This window comes from Spea bombifrons, chromosome 6 (assembly GCF_027358695.1).
Source record: "Spea bombifrons isolate aSpeBom1 chromosome 6, aSpeBom1.2.pri, whole genome shotgun sequence".
In the NCBI taxonomy this organism is placed as follows: domain Eukaryota; kingdom Metazoa; phylum Chordata; class Amphibia; order Anura; family Pelobatidae; genus Spea; species Spea bombifrons.
The window spans coordinates 38,152,161-38,179,375 of NC_071092.1; the positions used below are offsets into that span (position 1 = coordinate 38,152,161).

The 27,215-nt window shown below is 38.4% G+C and overlaps 1 protein-coding gene across 2 annotated transcripts in view; it reads left to right on the forward strand.

Annotated features, from left to right (window-relative positions):
- Nucleotides 1-705: 705 nt before the first annotated feature.
- SEC16B (SEC16 homolog B, endoplasmic reticulum export factor) overlaps nt 706-27,215 on the forward strand; it is a 44,789-nt gene continuing 18,279 nt past the window's right edge. For both annotated transcript variants that reach the window (XM_053469491.1, XM_053469494.1), the window contains exons 1-16: nt 706-781; nt 2,218-2,532; nt 4,077-4,171; nt 6,705-6,822; nt 7,271-7,316; nt 7,598-7,730; nt 8,584-8,738; nt 9,514-9,575; nt 10,326-10,461; nt 11,685-11,912; nt 12,658-12,755; nt 13,111-13,192; nt 15,410-15,527; nt 16,945-17,056; nt 18,451-18,556; nt 26,072-26,206. In XM_053469491.1, coding sequence (XP_053325466.1) covers nt 2,234-2,532; nt 4,077-4,171; nt 6,705-6,822; nt 7,271-7,316; nt 7,598-7,730; nt 8,584-8,738; nt 9,514-9,575; nt 10,326-10,461; nt 11,685-11,912; nt 12,658-12,755; nt 13,111-13,192; nt 15,410-15,527; nt 16,945-17,056; nt 18,451-18,556; nt 26,072-26,206 — 1,923 coding nt within the window. In that variant the 5' untranslated portion in view covers nt 706-781; nt 2,218-2,233. The remainder of the gene's footprint in view (nt 782-2,217; nt 2,533-4,076; nt 4,172-6,704; nt 6,823-7,270; nt 7,317-7,597; nt 7,731-8,583; nt 8,739-9,513; nt 9,576-10,325; nt 10,462-11,684; nt 11,913-12,657; nt 12,756-13,110; nt 13,193-15,409; nt 15,528-16,944; nt 17,057-18,450; nt 18,557-26,071; nt 26,207-27,215) is intronic.

Genomic DNA, 27,215 nt, shown 5'->3' on the forward strand with positions numbered 1-27,215 from the left:
ACATTGGCAGTGAGGTAGAATAATAGTCGTGGGACCTGACTGCATCGCCGCTCAGTGACGCAATAGGGAACATACAGCAGGGGAGTAGAGGATGCGGTAAGTACTGTGTATGTGTGTACGTATTATGTGTATGTGTATGTATGTGTGTGTATATGTATGTGTAAATGCATGTGTGTGTATGAGGGGCAGAATAGAAATAAGAGGATGAAAAATGTAAACGCTAGACAAAAAAGATAAAAGGGGAAAAAAAGCAAGTGATGTGCAAAAAAAAATTACCAAAGAGGGAGGAAAGAATAGAACAGAAGGAAAAAAACGCTTCAAGATGCAGGAAGCAGAGAAAGAAAACAGGAGCTTGGTAATGACTGGGAATCCAGAGAAGGAGCCCTTCCTGTATAATTGCTCCAGGGCCCTAAACTCCTTAATCTGGCCTTAATCAATTATTGTTTGTGTTTTAGATCCAGGATAACTTTATGCCTATCGCATGCGTGTTTAAATTCCCTCACTGTGTCAGCCTCTACCACCACTGGGAGGCCATGAACTCCAGTCACTTTTTTGGCTCTCTACTAGTAGCCTTTGTCATGAGCGGTGACTCCTGCCGTTAGGTATAACTGGACTGTGTTTATTATCGTGCTTCTGTACTTTGACCCTGTGATATCTGTGGAGTTTCTGCAATGCCTTAGCTTAGATGTAAAGCACTGTTGTGATTGTGATTACAGCCTGCTCATGTGGCACGCGGACTTTGGTAGGGACCTGCAAACAGATTCTCTCCCGACTGACACAGGTGAGGTCCGGTGTTATTAATCTTGAACAACTGTCTGTCTCGTTTAATCCATTAAAATACTTTTTCCCAGCGTAGGAATAGCAACAGGTGCTGTGGATGTGTGAATTTTACTGGTGAAAGGACTATTGAAGCACATCAGAAATAGTGAGCATAAGGGTTTGTGTGTCACCCCCGGAAGAAGCCATTCCATTTTATCATTAAATGTTTGCTTTATGCTGTGTGATTATTAATACCCCTAGACAAATGTCTTGTTTTTAATCGCAAGGGGTTATGGATAAAAAGCAGATCTAGTACAAAGTGGTAAACAACCCCCGTAGTAGTTACACCACTGCATGGGACAACAAGGAGGAACATTCTGCTCATTGCTATGGTGATTGCACTGTGGGATCAGTTTCTTATGAGATACAACGATTTGAACTAATAACGTCATGTGTAGATATAATATTGGTATCTTTTGATGTAATGCACTTTGGCATGAGGCACGATTCTGTACATGATACTATTAACAAATAAACATACAATATTTGGATGGTGTCACACTTCATCTTCTGCTATTTGTCAATGCATCTTTGATACTAATATTTAAAATAGAAAAAATTGTCATTTTATTTTTTTTAACCAAAAACTACTTCTGCCTCTAGGAAAAGCAAGGTCGAGGTGAAATAATTGCAATGAAATCTACCTGGAAAGCTATTCCTGAAACTGATTTAATTTGAATACAGTTGAGGATCTGGAATTCCTATTGGTTGTGGGATCACTTTGGTGACAGGTTAAAGGATCATAATCTATATAGCCTGGAAAAAAGACGGGACAGGGGGGATATGATAGAAACATTTAAATACTTAAAGGGAATCAACAAAGTAAAGGAAGAAAGTTTATTTAAAAGAAGAAATAAAACCGCAACAAGAGGACACAAGCATAAACTAGAGGGGCAAAGGTTTAATGGTAACATCAGAAAATATTACTTTACGGAAAGGGTAGTGGACGCATGGAATAGCCTCCCAGTGGAAGTGGTAGATGTTAATACAGTAAAGTCATTTAAGCAAGCATGGGATAGGCATAATGCCAAGCTAGATAAGGGCAAGTACTAAAGGAGAGTACTCAGAGGTTGGGCAGACTGGATGGGCCTTCTGGCTCTTATCTGCCGTCACTTTCTATGTTTCTATGTTTCTATGGTATGAGTTTAGCCAATAGCATGCTAATTTCCCAGCTAAAGTGTTTCCTTCAGGTCGCACCAGCAGAGAGTTCCATATCCTCTACAAATTCATAAATACTATGAAACAATGGTGTTCAGTGATAAATGTTGATGTGCATTTTAAACTATCCCAAATATTGGTAATTGTTATAAAGCATGAATGCAATGATACATTGGGATGCAATGGTGATCAATGTGATCAATGTTACCTAATTGTATTCCATAATTGCATCTCCCCTAGGTGAGACATAAGTGCAATGGACCATGGAGCCCATCCTTGGCCCCCTCAGTCATGGGGAAGACCAACTAGAAGGACGGACACATGGAGAAGCATGTACCACGAAGCACCGCCTTATTATTACATGAACAATGGCAACAGGCATATCCAGAAGCCTCACCCAAAGGATGGTTACCAACCTTGGCCACCAGATTCCTGGAGTGACTACTATTCCCAGTATCAGACATCTTATCATAGACACAGAGACTGGGGTCGGCCTGCATCTAGAGCTGAGATTTCTGACAGAAGTGACACTTATCCATCCCGTCCATTGTCTAGGTGAGATCTTAGTGTCTGTGTGTAATTATAGGAAACCCAAAGCAATTTAATGAACGGTTATTGTGATATATAGATGATATATGTATTAAACAAAGCAGAATTGTAACGTCAGGACTTTGTGTCTTTTTTATGACAAAGCCTCCAATGTTATCAACTGATAAAGTTTTTTTATTTTTTTGTTCAGTGAAAAACATAGCCGATAAACGTGAAAGACAACCAAAAAGAGAATAAAATCTTACCTACAAATCAACTTTAGACTTATCACATAAGTTATTCTGAAAAGAGAAGAGTGGAGATAAAAATAATCTTATTTATTCAGCTGTCTCTTTTCCCCTCAACAGTACATAATAATCATTTAATACATTTAGTCCTTCTGCTGCCAGAGGGGTTCCTGCAGAAACCGAAAGTTTGCTGTCTGTTTTACTGATATTCTCATACAAATTAAAGCAGTGAATTTTTCCTGGAATGATATAGCTGTCGTTTTATTTTGCGTTACCGAAAAAAATTGCAAGCTTGTTCGGAAAAATATTGCAAATAAAAACAAAAATTGTTTTGTCAGCATGGAACCAATTGTCTGAGGGCTACGCTAACTGCGTTATGGAAACATAGAATTATGGCCTGGGCAAAATAAAGTTCAGCAACAAAGGTCTCAATTCTCTTTGGTTTTGCAGTGTCATGGAATTGTATAAGCTTTGAATCCATATTGTGGTACCCAAGGTCTCTAAGGGAGGGGGATTAAACATACCCCTTCTTGATCACAGGTGTGTTCAATGGAAAAACTGTACATGTGCCAAATCTGGAATATCAATAAATAAGTGTTTAGATTTTAAAATCCATCCTTGAACACAACAACATAGTTATGTATGAAGTATGCTAAAATCAACAGCAGAATTCCATTTGTTGCTATGGTAATTGCATCACTTTTATCAGTTCAACATAACCCCCACAGAACTCTTTATTGCGGTCAGGCTCGAGGGGTCGGCACCAACATTGCTCATGGTGGACATCTACTGGGGTCTGTGGTGGACAATTTAATGATGTTCTATGGACCTTCACAACCCTTGCCATGGACCCTGGTGTTCTTGTACGGATACTTTGCTTATCCCTGTGCTCAGCTAACCGCTTCCTCTGTATGTAAATGTCTTATTGGTTGTTTGAGGTCAGTGCTTAGCCAATAGGAATTGGCTGGTCACTGACTATGCTTGGATTTTTCCAATCTGCGGGTGGAACAATAGACTGCAGACTTATTGCATAAATCCTGCTTCTTCTGGAGGTGGAATGCATTGCAAACGCAAAAGTAATTGGCATAACATAACTTTTTTTTCAAGATTTTTGTGAAAATTAATATTTCAGCAAATATTTCTTTGTGGAATCTACTTCTGTATAATTTAATTTGTTGTGCTGGATTGACTGATTTCAGTAATAAGGTAGTCGGTTCGTATAGTTTTGCATGGCAATGATGGCAATTGAAAGATGATGGGAATTGCAGTCAAACGGGTTAGTCCTTTGTACTAATTCCTGTCTTTTCATGCTTTGTTTTTTAGGCAGGAATATGATGAGAGGTACACATTTTATGAAGCGTCTCATAGGCACAGAAATTATTATTCTGACCATCAAGCTGCTCCAACAGAGTACCGAGGTACAGTAGCCCCTCCATTACATTCTTCAACACTGTCCAATTTAGAAATGTAAGGCGCGTTAACATTGTCTTCATTAATATAATATGAGCACAAGAAACAACAGAGAATGTTCTTACCAGTGTAACAAATGTATAAAGTATAAAGGTGATAACACACCAACACTAGCAGAATAGGTGAGGTTCCCCTGATTTCAGAATGCATAGTCATACTATAATTTGCGATAGAAATGTAATTATACTCGGCGGAATAATGAGTGTTTTCTTTCACTTATTTGCTTGAAAAGATTACAGTCAACAACCAATAGTAAACAGTTTGCACAGGCTTCAGGAAAGTGTTATCATCAGAGTACATTAAATACAAATTTAAAAACCATCCGGTTAAATTGTTTACCATAGAAATGTTACAAGGTCATTTGCAAGTGATTTAACGGTGTCAGTGTTTGCCTTATTTATCAACAAAACCCCTAGTCAGATACAGACAATCCACTAAATTCATGGCTGTTATTGCTTTAAACTATTATTTTGCTGTTAATTACTGTAGGCAGATTATAAAAAGTTTAGTACAGTCTGTGGGCTCACTGGCACACCCCGTGATGTGGGCACAGGTCAGATATTGTCTGGGCACACTAAAAGCACCATGGACTTCTTGCTTTCTTAGGGCCAGAAGACCAGGTGTTTGTCCTCTATCACAGATACTACACTTAATTGTTTGGCTGGAAGGAGGTAGATTCTTATGATGCCATCCATCCAGCCACACATGCCCTTTTATATTTTGGTTTTTGATTGAAGCTTTTTGTTAAGATGAGTTATGTGGTATGTTTGCATTCACTGAAGATGCTGCAGAATACCCCAAAGACTCTTGGTGGGAGAGGTAGGTTGGCTTTTTGGCCACCATCTCCCTTTTAAAGACTTCAGTGGTTCTCTTCTTTGAAGAAAATCCAGCCCCCCCTGCTTGCGTTTTGGCTGGGAATAGAGGGAAGGGGTTGCATACCCCCGTGGAGGAGTACAGTCCCAGCAGTTGAAGATTGTAGACCCGGTGGTCCGCTGTGGCCCAATGAAGGCACATGATCACCTTCACATGACAGTAGCCTCTTCATCCGACCTGCTTTTCACCTACAATCCAACAATCTCTGCACCCTGGACTTTTTTCTGGTTTTACCATGGTTACTGTTGTTTCTATGTTTTGTGTCAGTCTATGTCTGCTTACCGGTGCTGTGTTGTATCACAGTATAATACTTACAGATGTATGAGGTTTTTGAGGTTTCTAGGTATACTGTTTTTAAATGTAAAGGATTGCTTTAATTAAATTTGAATTAACCAATTAACTTTGTGAAAACTGAGCAACGTGTTCCCTCTTTGAATATCGATATGCACTCAACTAATAAACAGGATTGTAAAGTAGCTGACAAGCTGTTCTGACACATAAATCCACCAATTGTAACTTTATTATTTAATTTCTATGTATAACGCAAGTACCCAGCTACTTATGTTCTGCTATCTGATCCATCTGCTAGTTCTCACAAACCTGGGGGTATCTTGGAGATCAGAGCATGGCACCTAATTGTGTCACACAACACTGACAAGAAATATGCCTCATATAGACAAACATATGGGTCATCTTTAAGAATTGAAAGAAAAATCTCACTACCCCTTGTTTGATTGGATTTATGGGCTTGACATTTGTTTTGTGTTTCTGGACCCAGTTTGGTCCACATTTTCCTATTATTTTTAGTGTATCAACATTACTGATGATACTGATTGATTTATGTGTCACTAATCACTGTGTTGTGTTATGTGCAATCACTAAACTTTTGAAGAGGCAATCGCCAGGTGATGGCCAAGGTGGCCGCATTAAGGAATCTCCACTCTTAGTCGGTCATGAAGTCAAACTGAGTGATAGAAAGCACAGCTCTCCAGCTTTAGCGAATAAAGCCCAAAGTCTCAATAGAAACCCTGACCCTAATCATGCCTCTAGCCAAACCTCATGGAAGAAAATGTCCCACTTTTACAATCTGCGTTTTACATGGTAAATGCTATTTTGTAGCAAATAGGATCACATTTTGATTTATTGAGGAAGAAAGTCTATTCACTAAGACTCACCATGTCAGTCATATTACAGAGGTAGCATGGCTGGCGTAATAGCACTCAACAAGTCCAACTTGGACAGTAACTCATATCCTCTCAGAATGGTGGATTGTGGTGCTCTTGTTGAGTTACTTGTTAGTCACAAAATTGTCAACTTCATCCTCTGATCCTTGATCTATTACAGCTCTCATGTAAACATTAATACTTACATATAGCCAAAAATACCCTTAAGATGCACTTATTCTGCCGCAAAGATTAAAAAGTGGCTTGATTGGACCTGCGCAATGGTTCCTATGGTGATAGGAATGGTAAACTGAGGCCGTGCTCGACTATTTTCAATATTACAATGCTATGCTCCAGGCCACATGCCATTTAAGTATACATTTTTTATTTTATGATGTGCCTCTCTAATAAAAACCCTTCAATTGACTGCTTCCTGACCTTGCAGACTGGAGGAGAAGGCCCCAAAGCAGACAAACAGAACAGTGGGTGGTAAACTCCTACAATGGACCTCCGCTACATCAGACCGCAGAGGGAGGCCGGGCGCCGCCACAGACTCAGAGCTGGTAAAGAACGCTTAAAATTAGTATTCATGTAAACACAGCTGCTAACTATATATATATATATATATATATATATAATTACATAGTTAATTAGTTTGAAAAAAATACATATAGTCCATCAAGTTCAACCATTCAACAAACTCACATAGGTCGATCCAGAAAGCAAAAAACCTACTGAGACAGTAATGTCATCTCAAAGGGACTCAACCTGGATCAGCATTACGTTATGTATCTTCACTGGCGATAACCCTGCATGCATTTAATATCTAGAAACACATCTAAACATTTTTCCGATATATTGATTGAATTGGCCAAAAGAACTTCAGATGAAGGTCGATTTCGCAATTTAAGTTCCCTAACGGTAAAGAGACCTTCTTTGTCTTTAAGACGAAAGCTCCTTTCCTCCAACCTTATGTATACTGTATACAAATACTTCTTTTATGTCCATAAGGACCCAGGGATATGAGGAGAATGAAAATGAAGTGGACAAATTACAGGTAAGATTTTTCCGCTACCTTGCTTTATTTATACAGACATTTACACATACACATTACACCGAGAATACCGCATGCTGTCAATGACAATTTTGTTACTATGATGAAAAACGTGCTGTTAATTTAATGTGGCACTCATCTTCTTACTGGAATGCAAAAGCTATTTTCTATAACAATGGTTTGCTTTTTAATGCTTCTTCAAGGTACGTTCAGCTATGTTTTTTTTTACCATTCGATATGTTTCTTTTGTCGTACACTTTTTACTTTGGTCTCCCTCTTGACAGTTGTTAAGCTTAGCGGAACCCAGTCTATTGTCCCAGTACCGAGACTCAGGCATGTCGTCCAGTAGTTATGAGTTAAGTCAGTATATGAATGATCCCTCTGATACCAGCGACTCATGGAGTCATATACAGGAAGGTAAGTAGACAAAGGATCATATTAAAATATCAACCATTTTATGATGTAGACACCATTATAGTAGGTGAGAAGACAGATGAAATACAAATTTTCCTATTTCATTTTTTTGCCCCTTACAATTTCCAGCATTTGTAACATTAAAACATTAAAACACAACAAAACGGTGATCTCTTTTATCTGAAATCTCCTAAAAAAAATTTTGTCATTAAAATTTTGAAATGTAAAACCCTTGACTATAGAAATATTCATAAATTGGAGAAATGCTTGTGTTCATGTATTCTTTGTTATGTGATGTTGCTATTTCCAAAATTCTAAAATGTAAATATTTATGACAACAACTAAAAAATGTCAAGACTTGATAGATTTCAGGGATTTCTAAAATTTTCAAGACAGAAATTAGATTGTTTTTGGTATTTGTGATCCCACTTGAGCTAACATGCTTTTCTTGGTCGAAATCTATACAAACTGTGTTTTTTAATCCAAGCCCAGGTCCTTACAGGGAAAGCGAAATTCTAGAAATAAGACAAAACACTTTATGTCTTATCGCATAAGCCAAAGTAATGTTGCTTAAATATTCATTGTGAAATTGTATTAAATCATGACTTAGGTCATACAGCTACAGGTTAAACTAATACCTTCTTCAGATGCAGTTGTTACATTACCATCTAAAGGTAAATCACTAGCAGCAGTACCTCTAGGGCAATACCTTTACTCAGAGACCTTGCGAAAGCAAATTAATTTATTGCCACAGACATCAATCTTGGCTAAACATTTGTATGCTTTCCAAGTACAGAATAATATATCCCATGTGTTGAACCTTTTACTAATGTATCTTTACCGTGTTATAAATTAGTCTCTTCAGAGCAGGCTTTTCACCACTTAGCTCCACTGAAGTTCTCTCTTCCGCATGTCACTGTGTGCTTCGGGGCCCGGGGCCAGCTGGTCAGAGTGTGCCCGAACTTCCCCACTGAAGGGCAACCTGCGCGTGTCGAGATACACAGCATAGAGGTAACATAGTAAACCCTTTTTCTTATGTACGTAGCTCTGCAAATGCTTTTACAAAGTAATTGCCAGCCTTGGACTGCTCTGGGTTTAGCACACAATAATACACTCTTACATCATACTAATAAAGATTTTGCTTGTGCTGTAGGCCTGTCTACGTCAATTTGTAGGTGGGAACAATGGCCACAACACAGGTCCTTTTATGTATTTTTTATGTATTAAGCACTTTGTAATTTTCTTCCTGACTGCTTTGTGCGGTTATGTATTCTTTGAAGTGCGTTGCTATATTACGACCATGAATAAATAAACTATAATGCGCTTCTAAACGTTTATGATCATTTCAGCTTCTTTTGAAGAAGTCAAACTTGTTTTACTTTGCCCCAGGAACTTCAGAAGAGCACCTTGTACTGCTTTTTCTAAAAATTGTATAAAATTCCAACAAATATACCAAAGTTATTATGAAGCATCATATATATATATATATATATATATATATATTAAATATATACACATACATAAAATATATAAAATAAATAAAAGTTTGCTTAGGCATTACCTCTCAGGTCTGTTAGATATTAAGGTTTAACCAATAACTATCTGAAGAGTCTGGTTATTTCTCAACATTACACAGAAATAGTGATCATTGGCCACTGATACCAGTTACATCATCAGCTCTTTATGGATTCTGTGGTGAAATGCTTAATATGTTCTATTTTGTAATGAGCAATATTTTTCTAAACATAATGTTTCTTTTAATCAATGAGTATTATTGTACTTTTAGGTACTTCTTCACGATACGTTGGAACAAGAGGAGATGAGGAATTTCCCTGGTCCCGTTCAAAGGTAGGTTGGTATGGCTGAAAGCTCTGCCTAGCCTTATATACGATGACATTTTCCATAATGTCTAAAAAGTTATTTTGTTGGAAAGTTTTGAACGTGGTCTTGTCATCTGAGTAACAAGTGGACTTGTTCTGTCAGTAGAAACATCATGCATTTGAGCAATCTAGCACCAAGAGCTTGTGATGATGTATAGTATTAGTAGTTCTAAAGTTCTTATGCTGGTGTGCAAGGAGACTCTGTTCCTCACTTGTATCAACAGGAAAGGATTACCACTACTGACCGGCACTTATCATAACATGGTAGATGGATGAGGACATTGGTTGACCACTATTCAGTGTTTAGCCAGCACCAGTGTTCTTTCCATGTATTTCCTATGCAGTGATGGATTGAATGGTCTATCGCTTGTTCATGCATCTAGGGCCCAGCACTAGTGGTGGCTTGGGCTCTCTGGAGTCAATATTGCAATGCAGAATAATTTAGATGGTGGGACCCAGTGAGAGGTCCATGCCATACTTTTGTTGGGGGATCCTGAATAGTGTCAGCCCACTCCATGAACATATACAATATTGTATTCTAAAGGAAAAAAGGTGTTCCATTTCATAGGATCCACAGCATATCAAACACATTGTGAAATTACTAAATTAGTTCCAGGAGATGTCTTTATTTATTACAATACATCAAAACCAAGAGTCAGCACAAGTCCCCTATAGCTGCCATGGCGCAGAGAATAAGTTTAATCCTTGCTCTCCTCAGGGAAGATTTACATAAAGTGGACATCATAAAATTTTGCCAGCAGAAAGTGAGCGAGTGTCTCCACTCCAAAGTACCAAGAAGCGGGGATGATTCTTTACTCTGGCAGATGCTGTTACAGATGTGTCGGCAGAACGGGGTATGTATCTCAGAAAGCATGCCTTAGGACTGAACAAATGTCTTGGTATTGTAGGAGTGGTGATTATGACATACCGGTAAAGTACAGATGAACACATATTAAATAAATATGTATTTGCTTAATTAATATTCTACGCGCTCATCTTATTTTCAGGGGTTTCAGCCAAGTCTTCTGTTTTTGTTCTTATATTTGCTTGGTTGCTTGCGTTATATAGTGTTGATGAGCTTGGAGGAACTAAACTGGCTTCAGGCAGCTTCTTAATATTCAGTGAAGCTGTCTTCCGTTTGGTATAAATTATAACATCTGCCCTCTGATTTGTTTTGTTCCTTTTCCCTGTTTTTAAAGATCACAATCTTGCAGAATTAGAACTATCTCTTTTCCCCGGAGTTTTAGGGACTTGCTAAAAATATCTAGAATAAAAAATGTATGAGAAAAAAAGAATTTTGGAAGCTAGTTTGTTTTTACAGACATCACCTAACTTGGCTGGTGATCTTACTCATCGCTAGCATCTAGTGTTATTATATTAAAGTAATATTTTATACACCAGCAAGGATTAGGCACCTGCTCCAGCAGTTCTAGTTCAGCCGCTGGTGTCACGCCATCAGAAACATGTATACAAGACATAGTCAGATCTTAATTTTGTGTTATACCATCATGATAATAGTGCTACAGAATCTGCTCGCGCTTTAGAAATACAATATTATCAAGGGTAATTAGTTTAGGTGTAAGAATGGTGACTCAAGACACCCCAAAAATGCATGTGATAGATAAATCAACAATGTTCTAGACACATGGAGGACACAACATAGCTGATAATGTACATATGCACAGTGCTACTTATGGAACACAAGACGCATAAGGACGTAGAGGATGTATACATTTTCTTTTATTAGTACTGCAATTCTAGCATTGTCCATATACCAAATGTGCCATGTTATATGTTCGCCTGCTGTTTTGAGCGTTCCTGAACACAGGCATAGTAATGTAAGCTTTGCGAGGCAGGGACCTCCTCTTCCAATGTATTCATTATCATTACTATTGTACCCCAATCAAAAAAGACTGTAGACTACTGCACTTATCATATGACTGCACTTATTGTATCTCCCATTTTATTATACTGTAAAGCACTAAATAAAAAAGAATATACATTGTAATGCTGATTTTGATTATTATATGTCTACAAAGTATTAGTGAACGGAGATATGCCTCTATACTTCCTACAGTGTATTGCTGGTTCAGATGTAGCAGAGCTCCTGCTACAAGACTGTAAACGGGATCCATACAGAAGAGCGTTATCCAGTGCTAACCTCATCAACCTAAGCGAAGAGCCTCCGCTGATACCAGATTGTGCACAGATGGACCTTTTGACTGGGGAGATCCCATCTCCTGCTGAGACCTCTGCACAAGCCGTGGAGAAATTCACCAAACTGCTTTTCTACGGACGGAAAAAAGCAAGTTTCTTTGCCTAATATTAGACACACGGCTTCCTCACCAGTCCACTGCTTAACTTATAATCCTTTTATCTACGTGCATCTTTGGCCTCAGTGACACTTCCTTCCAATAAGCGTAACTTCTTTCTTTGCTGCCTTCATTAAATTTGATCTTCTAAATGTTTTCCCAGATTTTATCTCTAACACACATTTATCTTCCAGACTTTTTTCTCCGTTTATATTTTCTTCCAGGCTTAAGTGCCTCTGTTCGTATAAACTCAAGAGTCTCTCTGAAATGTTGCTGGCTGGATTTTCATAAATTATTTTTATTTTCAATTGTTTTGGGATGGAGTTGAGAAAAAAAAAACACAAAATGCCAATTACATTAAAAAAAAACAACAAAAACACAATGTGTTATAATGTTTGAAATGTTACGCCAAGACAAATGTTCTTTAACAGGAGGCTGTTCGACTAAAGAATTGTTGTTTATGGAGCTAGAGGTCCAGTCATATCCCACAGTGGGGTTTGAGAGACATTGTTTTTAATGACTAGATCTTTATCAGACTGTATCTTTTGGGGATTAGTATATGAATTTTGGAGCTCAATGATCAATTGTGTTCTGTTAATGTTCAGCCATCACACAATACAAATATCCTTGGTTGGAGATAAAAATAAACAGTATGTCGCTGTTGGATAATAAAAAGGACCAGACACCGCTAATGGATGTCCAGGCTAATCTTGTCTATTGTATCTTGACTTGTTGAAGGAGGCTCTAGACTGGGCAATGAGGAGTGAGCTTTGGGGACATGCCTTGTTCCTGTCCAGCAAAATGGACTCACGGACCCACAGCTGGGTGATGGGACGGTACGTGAATGCAGAGCGACTGATGTGTCAAAAGAACCTTATTAGCCATCAACCACAAGGGTGACAAAAATTGATTGGAGATGGGATTAGACACATAAATCTGGCCTAGTGAGGAGAAGTTGTACTGAGACCGTTCATTGAATGAAAATAGGGGGATAGGGTCAGCCATTACTAGAATTGATGCTAAATTGACTGCAAAGGGCCATATTGAATGAACAGAACTTTCAAGGTGGAGAATTGATCAGACATGACTCGTAGTTCGAGTCGAATGCCCAGTGTGTGATTTTCCCATCTAATTCCCTTCACAGCATGCATAACAATTGGATGTCAATTGTGACCCTGTTTCTACTCTCAGGTTTACGAGCACTTTAGCCCAGAATGACCCCTTGCAAACTCTTTTCCAGCTGATGGCCGGACGGATCCCGCAGGCAGCCATGGTAAGACCCTGCATTGCTTTGCCTTTCAAAAACACATAAAATAGCACAGTCTTAGGATCTGTATGGTTCGAAAAGATTTTAATAATGAACAGCATAAAAACTCATAGCTGAAAGCAGTCAACTATTAGTCATATTAAAAAAAAAATAAAGTCATAATGTACAGAGTATTTTATAGAAATTACACATTGCTAGAATTGGTATAATGTGTTACACATTTCAGTTCTACTCTCCGTGGGATTAAATCAAAGGTAACGCAGCACTCCCACATCCCAGTCATTGCTTCCGACACACCTCTGACAAACATACCTATTAATTGTATAAATTGAATAACAACTGTTTGCCGGTCTCCAGATCAGTGGCAACCAAATTCATGCCGTTACATTTTGCTTGGAAATGTGAAAGAATAACTAAATAGGCACATAAATAAGTACAGGGTTTCTTTGTAGTGTGTTAAATTCAGGAAAAGATTTGCCATTTAATTTACAAAACCAAGTGTACCTTTCCTTCAAATTCAGTCGAACTTTATCAGTCGCATTTTGTCTTGGGAATCATAAACACACCAGGAACTGAATTATTTTGGGGTAAAAGTTAAATGTTCAATTCTCACTTGTTTCAGTTTTCTTTCAAAATTTTGTGGGTTTTAAAAGCTTACAAACTGGACTAATTTCATAATAATTATATATATATAATTCTTATGAAATTATGAAATTGGTCCAGTCTGTATGGCATTGGAGTTGCCCTTTTAACTGCACAATTATTCCTCCTCATTAAATGATTCCAACATTACCATGGAAGTAGACTGATTCTGGAAGCCTTGAAGTGGTGTAGGGAAGAATCGTGACACCAATGTAAGCCCTGTTTGGTAACGTAATCCCTATCTTTTAAACGAAATCTTTTTAATAGAAGTAGTACACGTTTAAAAAAAAAACATGCTGGGTATTGGTGGTTTTAATTCAGCCGGTATTACAATTCTAAACATGCACTAAAAAAGAAAAAAAACAGACATAACCGGGTAGTAAATAACTATATGTGAATTTATTTCTGTTCATATTTTGGAGTGTAAAATATTGTCAGGCAACTTGAAGAGGCAGTAAATTAAAGCTGCATTTTTTAACCAATACTTATTGTTTTAAAATCCTTATTCATTAGTTTGTTTTTAAATTAAATGAATAACGAGATGCCAATTAATTAAAAGTGGATATATTACATTGCTTAATGCAGAATTTGTGTTAAAGGTTGGAATATGTTTGAACATGCTTATAATGAGTTGAAACTATCTGATGGAATATAAATATGTCCGTAATAACACATTCTTATGTTATGTTCCCTTGGGATAATAGTATGGGTTTGCCAAAAAAGGATTGTATAATCCATGGTCCTCTGCAGATCCCACAAATTAATTACCGTTTACATGTTTTATTCTGTAATGTTAATGACCCAAAGTAAGATGAACATCAATTACTCTTTATTTATTGTATTCTTATATTCTGTATCACATCGCCAGAGTGTTGTTAATTCTTCATATAAGCTTGACACTCATTAAAACAGACAATATTGATGAGTTGCTCTTTAATACTTAAGTATCCTATTAAGAAATTCAGAGAAGGGGGATCCGGATGAGTACACAAAAATTGTTGCAGTGGCTATAGGTTGCAGAGTGTCAAAGAGACTCGAAGAACTAAGAGCAAACATCTAACGATCATTCTCTGTTGGATGTATGCAGTTTTCTAAAACCTAATTTGAGTGTTAATGTTTTCAAGTATACTATAAGGCTAAGTAAGTCACTAAAAAGAGCAAAATTACAATACAAATAAATTACAGACTTTCTGAAATGACTATATTGATTCCATTGGCTTATTTGCTGTTCCCAATACATACCATCCTCCTGCTAGCTTATTTAGTTGGTAAAATTACTTACATGAAGATGAGAGATTTAACAATAGAACTTTACCTTTGTTCCACATTTGAATTGTCTGGATGTACACAGTATGCATTCATGGCTTTTCTATACTAGAATAGCAACAGGTGATTTGTGTCCCTCTCGGAGGGGGTCTCTTTTTAAACATGGAAACTCTGGAGTGATATCAAAAAAATGGGTTTTGTTGTGTTTTCAATTTTTTCCCATTACTGTAGGTTAACATGCCGTGATTTCTCTAGAATCAATACAGCTACAAGAACCTCTATGTAAACATTGATTTTCTATAAATATTAACACAGTGCTGCGGAGACACAAAGTGGGGAGACTGGAGGCCACACCTGGCTGCGATTCTGTCCAATCAGATGGCAGATTCTGAACTTAACCGACGTGCCGTCATTACCATGGGAGACAATTTAGGTAGGGAACAAGGGTATTTGTGTTTCTTTTGGTACATGACAGTGAGTTGCGCTATCAGTGAGTTATGTTGAAACCATTTGCAGGTTCCTGATGTGAGAGTCTGACGCGTGTTTGACATATTTCTAGAAGATTTGGAGGGATTTAAAAAAAAAAGGTTTTTCAAAGGGTTAATGTGATGCAGATTTTTTAGTTTGCGTATCCATGTTGGAGTGTGTGAGTGACAGCATCTCTCTGGCAGTGTGAGTGACAGTATCTGTCTGGCGGTGTGAGTGACAGTATCTGTCTGGCGGTGTGAGTGACAGTATCTGGCGGTGTGAGTGACAGCATCTGTCTGGCTGTGTGAGTGACAGTATCTGTCAGGTGGTGTGAGTGACAGTATCTGTCTGGCGGTGTGAGTGACAGTATCTGGCGGTGTGAGTGACAGCATCTGTCTGGCTGTGTGAGTGACAGTATCTGTCAGGTGGTGTGAGTGACAGTATCTGTCTGGCAGTGTGAGTGACAGTATCAGTCTGGCGGTGTGAGTGACAGTATCTGTCTGGCGGTGTGAGTAACAGTATCTGTCTGGCGGTGTGAGTGACAGTATCTGTCAGGTGGTGTGAGTGACAGTGTGAGTTTGGCAGTATGGGACAGTCTGGGACATACATATAAAAACAGCTTGTGCCATAAGTGAGAGTGCTAATGCCAGTGTGAGTTAGGGGATTTTTTAGACAGTTTAAATAGTCTACAGTGTAAGTGAGATGTTCCAGTGGTCAATGTATTTCACGTGTCTGTGAAAGGGTGTATATGAAACGACTCATCCACTAGGTATGAATCTCTTTAGCTCATTCATTTAATGCAGTCTATTCTGCCACTTGAAAAACAACAATGCAGTAATAATACAAAAATGCAGGTTGTCGGCAGTATAGGTGACAACCTGCAAAGAGAATGAAGGAAAATAATGCATTTTTTGTGCAATTACAACAAGCTGCCTGCAGTTTGTGTGTCTGTAATACAGCCTGTCTTCCGGAATAGGTCTCTGTGATGAAAGCCGCTGCGGAGCTTAAGTGACAGTAATGCAGTCTACCCTGCAGTATGAGTGACTCTGATAGAGCTTAGTCCTGTAACTCACAGCAGTGCAGTCTGTTCTACTCCGTGTTACAGTAATGCAGTATTAATGACCATAATGCAGACTACCTGCAGCGTGAGTGACAGAGGTGCACTGTATCTCCCCGTATGAGTGACACAGAGCCATCCTATCATGTCATAAATAATGGCAGCAAGATAATGGTATCCCATGTAGAAGAGGTTATGAGACAGCTTTTGGCAGTTTAGGTTACTTATATTTATTTCATTTCATTTACATTTTCAGCTCAGACAATGTATTAATCAGTTATAGTAGAGCTGCCCTTTAAACCTTGTTCTCTTTCCAAATATTAAGTTCTTAAAGGCTTAACCGAAGCTGGACACTGCTGCTACCTGACAGCTGATATCCCTTTTGGCCAGTACTATGGAAAATCGGACCGCCTTGTTTTGTTGGGAAGCAGCCACAGGTAAGTGTTTTCCAAAGACAATTCTCTGTTTCTTCCACATTCTTCTACTTTTTTTTTTTTTACGGGGTGTCCTGGTTTCTCCTAAAAATACACAGCAAACAGCCTGGTACATGGTAGATAAATGGAACAATCGTCTGAAGTGGTAGAGGCCAATACAGTCAGGGAATTTAAACACAAGGCCAAGGACTGATTAAGCTTTGAGTCTTTACATGAGGAAAAAAGGCCAGACTAGATGAGACGAATGGACGGGAGAATGTTTCTTTGTTAGGTTGTCTATATTTCATCTAGGTTGATAATTCTGTTGTTTCAGAGGTTGGGCAGACCGGATGGGCCGAATTGTTCTTATCTGCCGCAACTTTCTATGTTTAATTCGATTAAAACATTAGAATTGTTTTTTTTGTTTTTTTTTACTTTTTGTTCTTTTTTTCCTTACCCAGAGTAATTTATCATAGCATAAACAATCTGAGAAGCACTATACCTCTTTTATATGGGCTTCACTGACCCCTGAAATTATCTGTAGCTCCACCAGTATGCATTGAGCTTAAACTCATGGTGTGAGATCACCATTGGCTCTTTGGGCTGTGCTGTCAACGCTACTGATATTAATCATACAGAATAATTAAGATAATGTTCTGTGTCTGACATGCAATGTGATGCGTGTGCATTTTAATGGCCAGATGAACATGGGTAGATATAGATGTGGATACCAGCCAAATACCTTGTTTTTCTCTGTCAGACTATTCATCACAACTAGCTGCCTCTGTTATCAGGCTCAGTGGAGACATAATTCCATGTTGTTCACTGACTCGTTGGAGTTATTTTGGGTTGGATTCTATAAACACCAAAGTGGCAGTTTGGGATGTTTTCAGATGAAATCGCCCATTGATTTCAATGGCAGATTCAAGCCAAAAAAAAATAGTTCATACTGAAGCTTTGTATAGAACGAAATGTAGACGTTTGGGAATTTTAGGAAACACAAAACAACCTAATAATTTCCAGTAAAAGCAGAACGCTAGAAAATGTAGAACAGCAGAATACTAAAAAATATAAAGCACTCTGCAATTTTATATGGATGTTACAATTTTTTTTAAAGTCTATAATTTATTTTCAGTAAAAAAAAAAAAAAATCCCAGTTTAATGATAAAATATTGAGCTGTTGAAAGAATATCAGGTTTCTGTCACTCTGCCAGAGTTACCACTAGGGGGCAATGTCTTTCTACAGATTTCACCTTTTATTGACTTGGTTATCTTAAGTGTTTTGGTATTTATTTTTTTTCTCAGTCTTTTCACTATGTTTCTTATTATTTAATGGTCATTCTTACCAATGCTCCCTTTATATATTTCTGCCTCTGTGTTACTATTTGGTCACCCACCTTTAATGCTGTGTGTTCCAGCCAAAGATTTCCGAAGTTTGCCAGCTCACAGAGCATCCAACGTACTGAAATCATGGAGTACTGCCAAAGTTTGGGGAAACCTGGCCATTGTATTCCTGCATTCCAGGTAACCACTGCCGCAAGGAACCGATTCTACTGTCAGTAAGGGTTTTTATTGCTCAGCCTACTAAATTGTTCTCTTAACATGTCATCTTTCTCACCATTTTAAAATTACCCAACATCTGTTTTTTTTATTCCTCCTATCATATCTTTCATGTACCCATTCATCAATATAGTCAGGCACGTACACACATACACATCATGTATCTACCATATGTATGGATGCATATAGAGAGTCTGCAATTATTGGTATACAGACTGTACAATGCATTCATATATTGTACTCCAACTAATAATATATTTTTTGTCCTCTTAATCATGTGAATGTATTTCAAATGTTTTACTGAAATGTACATTTGTAGACAGGATCCTCAGATATTTAAATATTGTTTTTGGTCTTCTACTAAGTGACGAAATATCCTTTATTTCCTCTAACCAACATTTTAGCACTAAATAAGTAAAAAGCTTGGGTGATATGCAGTGATATGTCAGGTTGACACTTGTACATGTTGATCCATGATGCCCAGTTTTAATTTTTTTAAACATGTTTTCTAAAGAAGCCCTAAAATTCTGGCATGGAGATGGAGTTTAACACCACTGGTGAAAAATGGCAAGAATTACTGGTTTTATACAGTGCATCCAATGTTCTGTATAACAACATTCTAACTTCCAAAAATACTTGGCTTTTGTTTAACAACACTGCAAAGAGGAATATATTTAGTTTTAAAATGATAAATTAAGGAAAATAATAGAAATAAAACCTGAAATAGTCACTGTGATTCACATTGTTGAATCTAGAATGTTATTTCATCCAACTTTGGTTTTCATCACTTTATTTCCCAACATGTCTTCTTAAATATTTTAGACTGTTGCTCCAGGGAGAGGTTCGCCAATTCCTTCATATTTCTTGGTTTTCACTTGTTAATTGCTTTTTTTTTTTAGTTCAAACCACAAATGTTCTGTTGGATTGAGGTACAGAGATTGCTATGACCCGTCAAGAATATTGATTTTTTTTGCTCACTTAAACCATTGCATTTTGAAGGCAGCTCATACAAAGCATTATCATTTTAGTATGTCCATCTTCTATCAAATTTGACCCTGTAGTCAGAGGTCCAAAGATTTTCCCTGTAGTCAACTTGTATTCATTTTTCCATCGATCCTAACTAAGGCACGAGGACCTGAAGACGCAAGATAACAGCAGAGCAGAACTGATAAAGTCCCCATATTTTATTGCGGACATGATCTTCAATTATTTTGACTTTCTTTTTTAACCAAACACAAACCAAGAAAAACTGATTCCCTATCAATCCCATATTGCACAATATGCTCAGTATTCCCACTTATGATCAGATACAACCTTCTCAAAACCTAGTTACAAAGGGTCTCCAAGAATGGACCAGCAATACATTAAATAGAATGTTAGAATGTAATAGATCAATACAATAATGGTGGAATTTTTGCGTTGGCCATAACCAAACTCAGAAATGAGCCAAATACCGTATTTGCTCGATTATAAGACGACCCTGATTATAAGACGACCCCCAAAATCTGAATATTAACTTAGGAAAAAAAGAAAAAGCCAGAATATAAGACGACCCTAAAGGAAAAAAGTTTTACCAGTAAATGTTAATTCATGTAAACTATTTTTTTTAATAAAAGCTATGATTGAGAAAAATATTTTTTTTTTTTGTTTTTATTTCTTGTATTTTCCAACCTGTCCCCCAGTTACGCACATCTGCCCCCAGGCTTGCCACACCAATATGGCACTGTGGCCCATGATATGCCTTTTAACCCTCTATATGCCACTGTGCCCCATGGTATGCCTTTTGACCCCCTATGTGCCACTCTGCCTCCAGAAATGCCTTATACCCCTATATCCCATTCTGGCATTTAGGGGGTTAAAATGCATATTATGGGGCAGAGTGGCATATAGGGAGGTATAAGGCATTCCAGGAGGCAGAGTGGCATTAAGGGAGTTAAAAGGCATTATATAGAGCACTCTGCCTCCAGAAATGCCTTATACCCCTATATGCCACTCTGGCATTTAGGGGGTTAAAAGGCATATTATGGGGCAGAGTGGCATATAGGGAGGTATAAGGCATTTCAGGAGGCAGAGTGCACTATTAAATGCCCCCTTAACGCCACTCTGCCTCCTGAAATGCCTTATACCTCCCTATATGCCACTCTGCCCCATAATATGCCTTTTAACCCCCTAAGTGCCAGAGTGGCATATAGGGGTATAAGGCATTACAGAAATGCCCTACACACACACACACACACACACACACACACACACACACACACACACTTACTTACCGGTGCTTCCAATTTCCTGGTGTATTGCCGGGGCAGCGGGTTGACGTCTCATTCCGCGGCAGCCGGAAGGAGGTGGAGTTGGCAGCGGGGGTTTGTATGCGTCCGTCGCAAATACCTTCCCCGGCTGTCAGAGATCAGGAACTCTGGAACGCTGATCTCTGACAGTCGGGGAAGGTATTTGCGACGGACGCATACAAACCCCCGCTGCCAACTTCACCTCCGGGAGCACCGGTAAGTGTGTGTGTGTGTGGGGGGGGGGACGACAGGAGGATCCAGGTCCCCTGCAGCGGTGCGGGGGATCTGGATCTTAGTCTCCTAATCAGACCTCTATTTGAGGTCTGATTAGAAGACGACCCCGATTATAAGACGAGGGGTATTTTTCAGAGCATTTGCTCTGAAAAAAACCTCGTCTTATAATCGAGCAAATACGGTAGATAAGTCTTGTTTACCCAGACACCATGTAATGCCAAGTGGAAAAGGCAAGGGGTGAAGGTATTGAGGTTGTTGATCTGGAGCAGCAGGTAGAAGCCAACCTTACATAGCCATGAAGTAAGAGGTGGAGATAACGGGCAGAGCTTTCTCATCTCTGTATTCAGAGTTATTAAAAAACAGAACGGAATTCCTAGGACCAGATTTCTAACGCATAAAAGTGCTATAGCATATGACGTCATAGCCAGGCTCTTAGCAGTAAAGATAGCAGCCGCAGGAGGAGAGGGTGGGGAGCTGGCCTAGGGCAATACCCAAAATATATTGCTGTATTTTGTATAAAGATAAAGTATGAGACTGTGGGTCTAAAATATTCCAACCATACAACAAACAGTTACATTTATAGATAAAATGCTATTGTAAGGGCTCCTAAACTGAAGCATAGCATTAAAATGCGTGGCTCCCTGTAGTTATAGTTTGAGAAGATGCTAGTTGCTGCTTTTCGGCCTTAATTTAATGTTAATTGTGTCTATTCACTTGCACAGAAACCAATTATAGCTCCATTTTTGATTCATTATTATTAAGGGATCTGTATAGCATTTGGGATACAGGCTATGTCTGATCCTCATCGCGCAGGAGAAATTCTTCAAGGATCAAAGAGTTTTTTCTTCATGCAATGTTAGACTATACAAATGGCACCGATACATTTATTACTAATCCGGGTGGGACGTCATTTTAATTACACTGGCCGCTGCCAGCTTGCCAGCAGGTCCCTCTCTACCTAATGTATCGGTTTGTCTTCGTCTGTCGTAAAACCCTGAACATATGTATTGTAAGAAGTGCTGCGTAAATTGTTGGCACTATATAAATAAAAGATAATAAAAAGAAAAACATTATAAATGTACACAGGCTTGATTGGACATATTACCTCTTTCTCTTACATGTTCAAGGAGGATTTGTTTTTGTATGTACGTCTGAATCAAAATAATTGCTTTTTTTTTTTTTAAACATGCTATTATTTACTGAAAAAAGTAATAGCACAGCCATAAATTTTGTAAAGACAGTTTTTTTCGTGTAACTATTTTTCAGGTCCACTGTTTTCATGGTAACGTAGTTATTAAGGTTTAAAAAAAAATAGTTCAACAAGTTCAAATTATCAAAAGAATATATCACCAGAGAGCTTACAAATAACCAAATATTATAACATACAAAAAATATTGCAAACGTTGTCAGGGCCGGCCGAAGACTTAACGCCGCCTGGGGCGAAGTTTAAAACGCCGCCCCCCCCCACCGAGGGGGGGGGCGGGCGAAGTTTAAAAAGCCGCCCCCCCCCGCTGACGCCGGGGGGGGGCGAAGTTTAAAAAGCCGCCCCCCCCCGGTACTTAACTTTAAACAGTCCTGCGGCGAGTCTCCCTGCTCTGCCAAGGTGCCGGCTTGTAATGCTGAGCGCCGGAAATTGACGTCACTTCCGGCGCTCTGCATTACAAGCCGGCACCGGGACCGAACAGGGAGACTCGCCACAGAGGAGAGAGAGAGAGGGGCGCCGAGCGGGTAAGCGAAAACCACTCAGTGCCCCTCTCTCTCTCCTCCGCTTCAAAAAAAAAAAAACAAAAAAAAAAAGCGCTTGGGGCGGCAAAGTGCCGCCCCTTCTAAAGTGCCGCCTGGGGCAATTGCCCCAGTCTGCCCCATTATAGGGCCGGCCCTGAACGTTGTTATTACAGATAACCAAATGGACTTTGGCCTTTGTTACACCTCTATTGTTAATATTATTTATTGTTTTATATAGCGCCATCAAATTTTAATGTATCATAAAGAAAAAAACATCTTTGTCGCAAAGGGGAAACCCAAAAGGTCCTTGATTTTGAAAGTCAACAAGAGGTTTCACATAAGACAACTTTTACGTTTTTCCCAAACCTCAAAGCTCCTAGGAAGGATTTAATATTTTTTAATGATTTTCATTGGATAGGTACTGTAATATCACAAAATGTGGCCTCTTTGTGGCCGTCCAAGCCAAGATTTCAATACCTCTGATCTTGAAGTATAGACATGGTCATTGAAGGCAGTTTCTGGTACTTTTTATAACACAAGTGCCACATTAATGCAGATGGACATTGTTAGGTGGAATTTACTTAAACTATATCACAATATCTCTCAATAGATCTAAACTAGCAGACTCCACATGGTTTCTATGGTAACCTTAGTCAGAGTTTGCAAAGAATGGAACATGTTGATATGTAATCAGGTTCTATAAACACCTTTCTCCCTTATCAGTGTTGAAAAGCATCTTCCGAACATTTGAAAACAGGGTAAACATTGGGTGCCACACATAAGAAGTCGTATTAAGAGGGTCTTTGTTACCTACCTTTATTACCTACCTTTAACACTGTGCACACATCTTTAAAAGCAAAACAATCCGTGCCTATTATATTCCAACATTTTAACTGATCTAAACCGCCTTAGGACATACTGAAACAACCATAAGATGTAATAGTACATCTTGCATCTCCCCTCGAGCGAGCCCTGTTAACGTCAACAAGGTTGAATGCTCAAAAGGTAGTTTGTTCCATTCCTGCGGTGTCGGCTGTGACACTATATGAAGGTTCCTTCAGGATTTTAGCACCCATGCAGTGTTGCATGTATAGTCCATACAGGAGACTCTGATGACCTCTCTTGTTGCTGATCACACACGGCGTGATCTGTACACAACAAGATCAGAATGGATAAAGGGGTAGAAACAGAATTTATCCCTCTACAAAACACTACTAAAGAATAAAATAATAATACATATTAATAGGAATCCTAATGATGTTTTCATTATGCCATCATCAGAAGGACCATCTAGCTACAAAGAGGGGGAGCAGTGCAAAAAGGTTGATGTATATGTAGATAAATAAATATATATATATATATATATACACACAGTATATAAAATAAAAGTAAAAGCCTCCATATACTTTGTGCCTCTCCCATTATACTACATATATGATCTAAAACAACCCTTTCCTTGCTTATCAACACAAACTTATATTTTTAAATAGCGTAACATGTAAAGATACATTTAGGCCCTCCAGAACACCAAAAAAAATATGCATGAGTTATTCTTGTATTATTTCGTTACTGGGACATACACACCTTTTATATTGTAAAAATGAAAGCTGTACTGGAAAAAGTAATCAATATATGTAATTTGTGCGGATACACTTAACACGACAAAATAAACCAACTTTTCAAAAATGGAAACGATTACTGGTCTGTAGGGTACAAAGCACTCATGATCATGAAACAGTTAAAGGATTCAGTATCATATATAAAGATTGCAACAGTCTAGCCACTTTTACCTGACCTGGGTGACTGCGATGAGCTTCTGCTAACATCTGTTCACCTGTTTAGACAATCAGCCGTGGCCTTTTCGCTCAGACTGGACTGCAGCGAACATGGCTTTACCTAATGAGAGCGCCCAGATGCACTTCCATCTGCAATATGATTATACGTCGTTGAGGTCATGACTGTACAACTGGAAAAAACCCAGAACACAATGATAGTGATTCATTACTGATCCGTGTCTCGCTGCTTAAATCCTCTGTGTTGTGACCGTTTTGGTCACCCTTTGGTCTTTAGCCTTGTTCTTGTATGTTTTTTTTGTGCATGTGATCTATTTCTGAGTTTGGTTTGCTCCTGCCTCTTATTCTGCCGTTCCTGTTCTTCAACTATGGTTGCTTTGAGAATATTGATTAATTGCTTTTTAGGCTTGATCCATATTTGGCTTCCTGACCTCATTATTAATATTGCCATCCCTGACTTACTTCATCCTGACCTCCCTTTTCCCTCTACCTCCCTGTCTCCTGTTGCACCCGCACAATCTGTATTGATCGTCCCATGGCGGTGGGGGTTTCTACAAGGCTCCAAGGCATCTCTGCTACCTGTATACATTATGAACACAAGTTTCATTATATCGTATCGCTCTATCTAGGTTTCTCTAATTTATATTCACTGCCTTTAGGCATCTAATCTTTTTCCTGCCATTGTGATATGCAAGAGGTCTACATTAAAGAAAAGTTGTTCACATCATTTAATAGACCAATATAATAGGATTTTTACATATAGATCAAGTATGCATCCTTTGATACTTGGTGGGTTTTTCTTCAGATGTTCACCCAAGTATAGGAAGAAATTAGAGAGCTTAGCACTCATAAATTGATTTTTATTCATCTACAGCACTTAACTAATGTCATTGTGGGTGCGTACATAGACGGTAATAGTAAATGATCTAGGCATACAGTTTTATAACACAATGAAAGAGTTCTGGACCAATACTTTGAAAGATATTAAGTAAAAGTAAAACATAAGAAGTTCACAGTAGAGAATATAGTTTACAGTAGAGAATATTCAAAAAAGTAATTAGTGCTAAAACTTCAGCAGTCAGACATTGCCCATTAGAAAAAAGTTTTATGAGAATCTGGAAGCCATTGTTTCTTTAGAACATAGATGAATAGGGCAAATACTAATTTTATGACAGAAAATAATGTATGCCATGCAGACATATTTAGAAGCCAACATTTTCATATATAAGGGATAACAGTTCAGCGTCGATGTGGCAATGTTGTTAGGAGCGGTGATTCTCAGGACGTGGGTATCATCAAGTATTTTGTGATGATGCATTCAAACTTTTTGAATACCTTTGTGTCTTCATTTCTCGTATAACCAGATGTTGCATTTTGTACATAGATCTCGGTGTGTTATGTTTTAGATTAATCTATCTCGCTTCTTTCATGCCCCATAGGTATACAAACTGCTATATGCCACACGCCTGCTGGATTATGGCCTGACATCGCTTGCTCTCCATTACTGCGAGTGCATTGCCGCTGCTGTCCTCTCGCACTCAGGATCTGCAACATTGATATCACAGTTAATCAAGGTAAGCTTGGCTCTCACAGTCCAACAATGGACAGGCTCGCTGCTGGATACACTAATTAATACACAAAAATCATAGTAAATCGTAGTAAAGGGGTTATCCAAATATGTGGACCCCTTTGGGTCACCTTGCCTAGAGAGATACCAACCACACCTCAATGAAGAAGACTAAGAAGGTCAACGTGTATATGTCTGTATTGGTTCAAAGAGAAGTTGTCTTGTATTTAGGCACTAAACTATTCTGAATTTATGAGCAATAACAGTCTAATATACTGATGGAGATTGGCACACTCATAAGCATTACTTGTTCATGGCTTAGCTAGTAATTTCCTAAAATATTTTTTATTGTTGCCAACAGAAGGTATCAGGATGTAGCAGACTGTCTGCGTTTCTCTTCCTATATCGTCAAGAGTTAAGCATAATGATTAATGTTGTATCTGAAAGAGGATGCCATTTAGAGGCAGGCTGGCATCTTTCAGTCCTGCCTAATTGTGCATTAATATAGTATACACCAATTAGTTCAATGCTCGCTTGCCAAGCATACTAAAACTTTATAGCTATCATGCAAACGAATCCATGAAAAGACCAGAAGTACGGCGGTCCACTTAGTACTCATACAAAGAATATTTTTACTGATTTTGCTTCAAACATTAACATAGGTGCTCTTCCACTTAGACGAAACATTCATTGAACACGCTAGTTAAGTCCTGCAGATATAGTTATATTGAAGCACTGAATCAATTAAGAAGCTTTTTCCGTTTCTATGGCAACAACCTATGAGTTCCTGCTTTTGCATCACATGATAATTAAGGATTCCCTGAAATGAAGCAAAATGTGTTGCTTGAAAATGATCTCAGAGATGGCTTTGGCCATTTAGCAGTACCAGGAAAGCTATTTCTAATGCTGCCTTTAGTTAGAGTATGTGGAGCAGCGGCTTTATGATTCAATATTACTCGATACTATTGAATTTTTGACAAAAAAACAGCTTTCAGAATAATACATGGAATTGTATG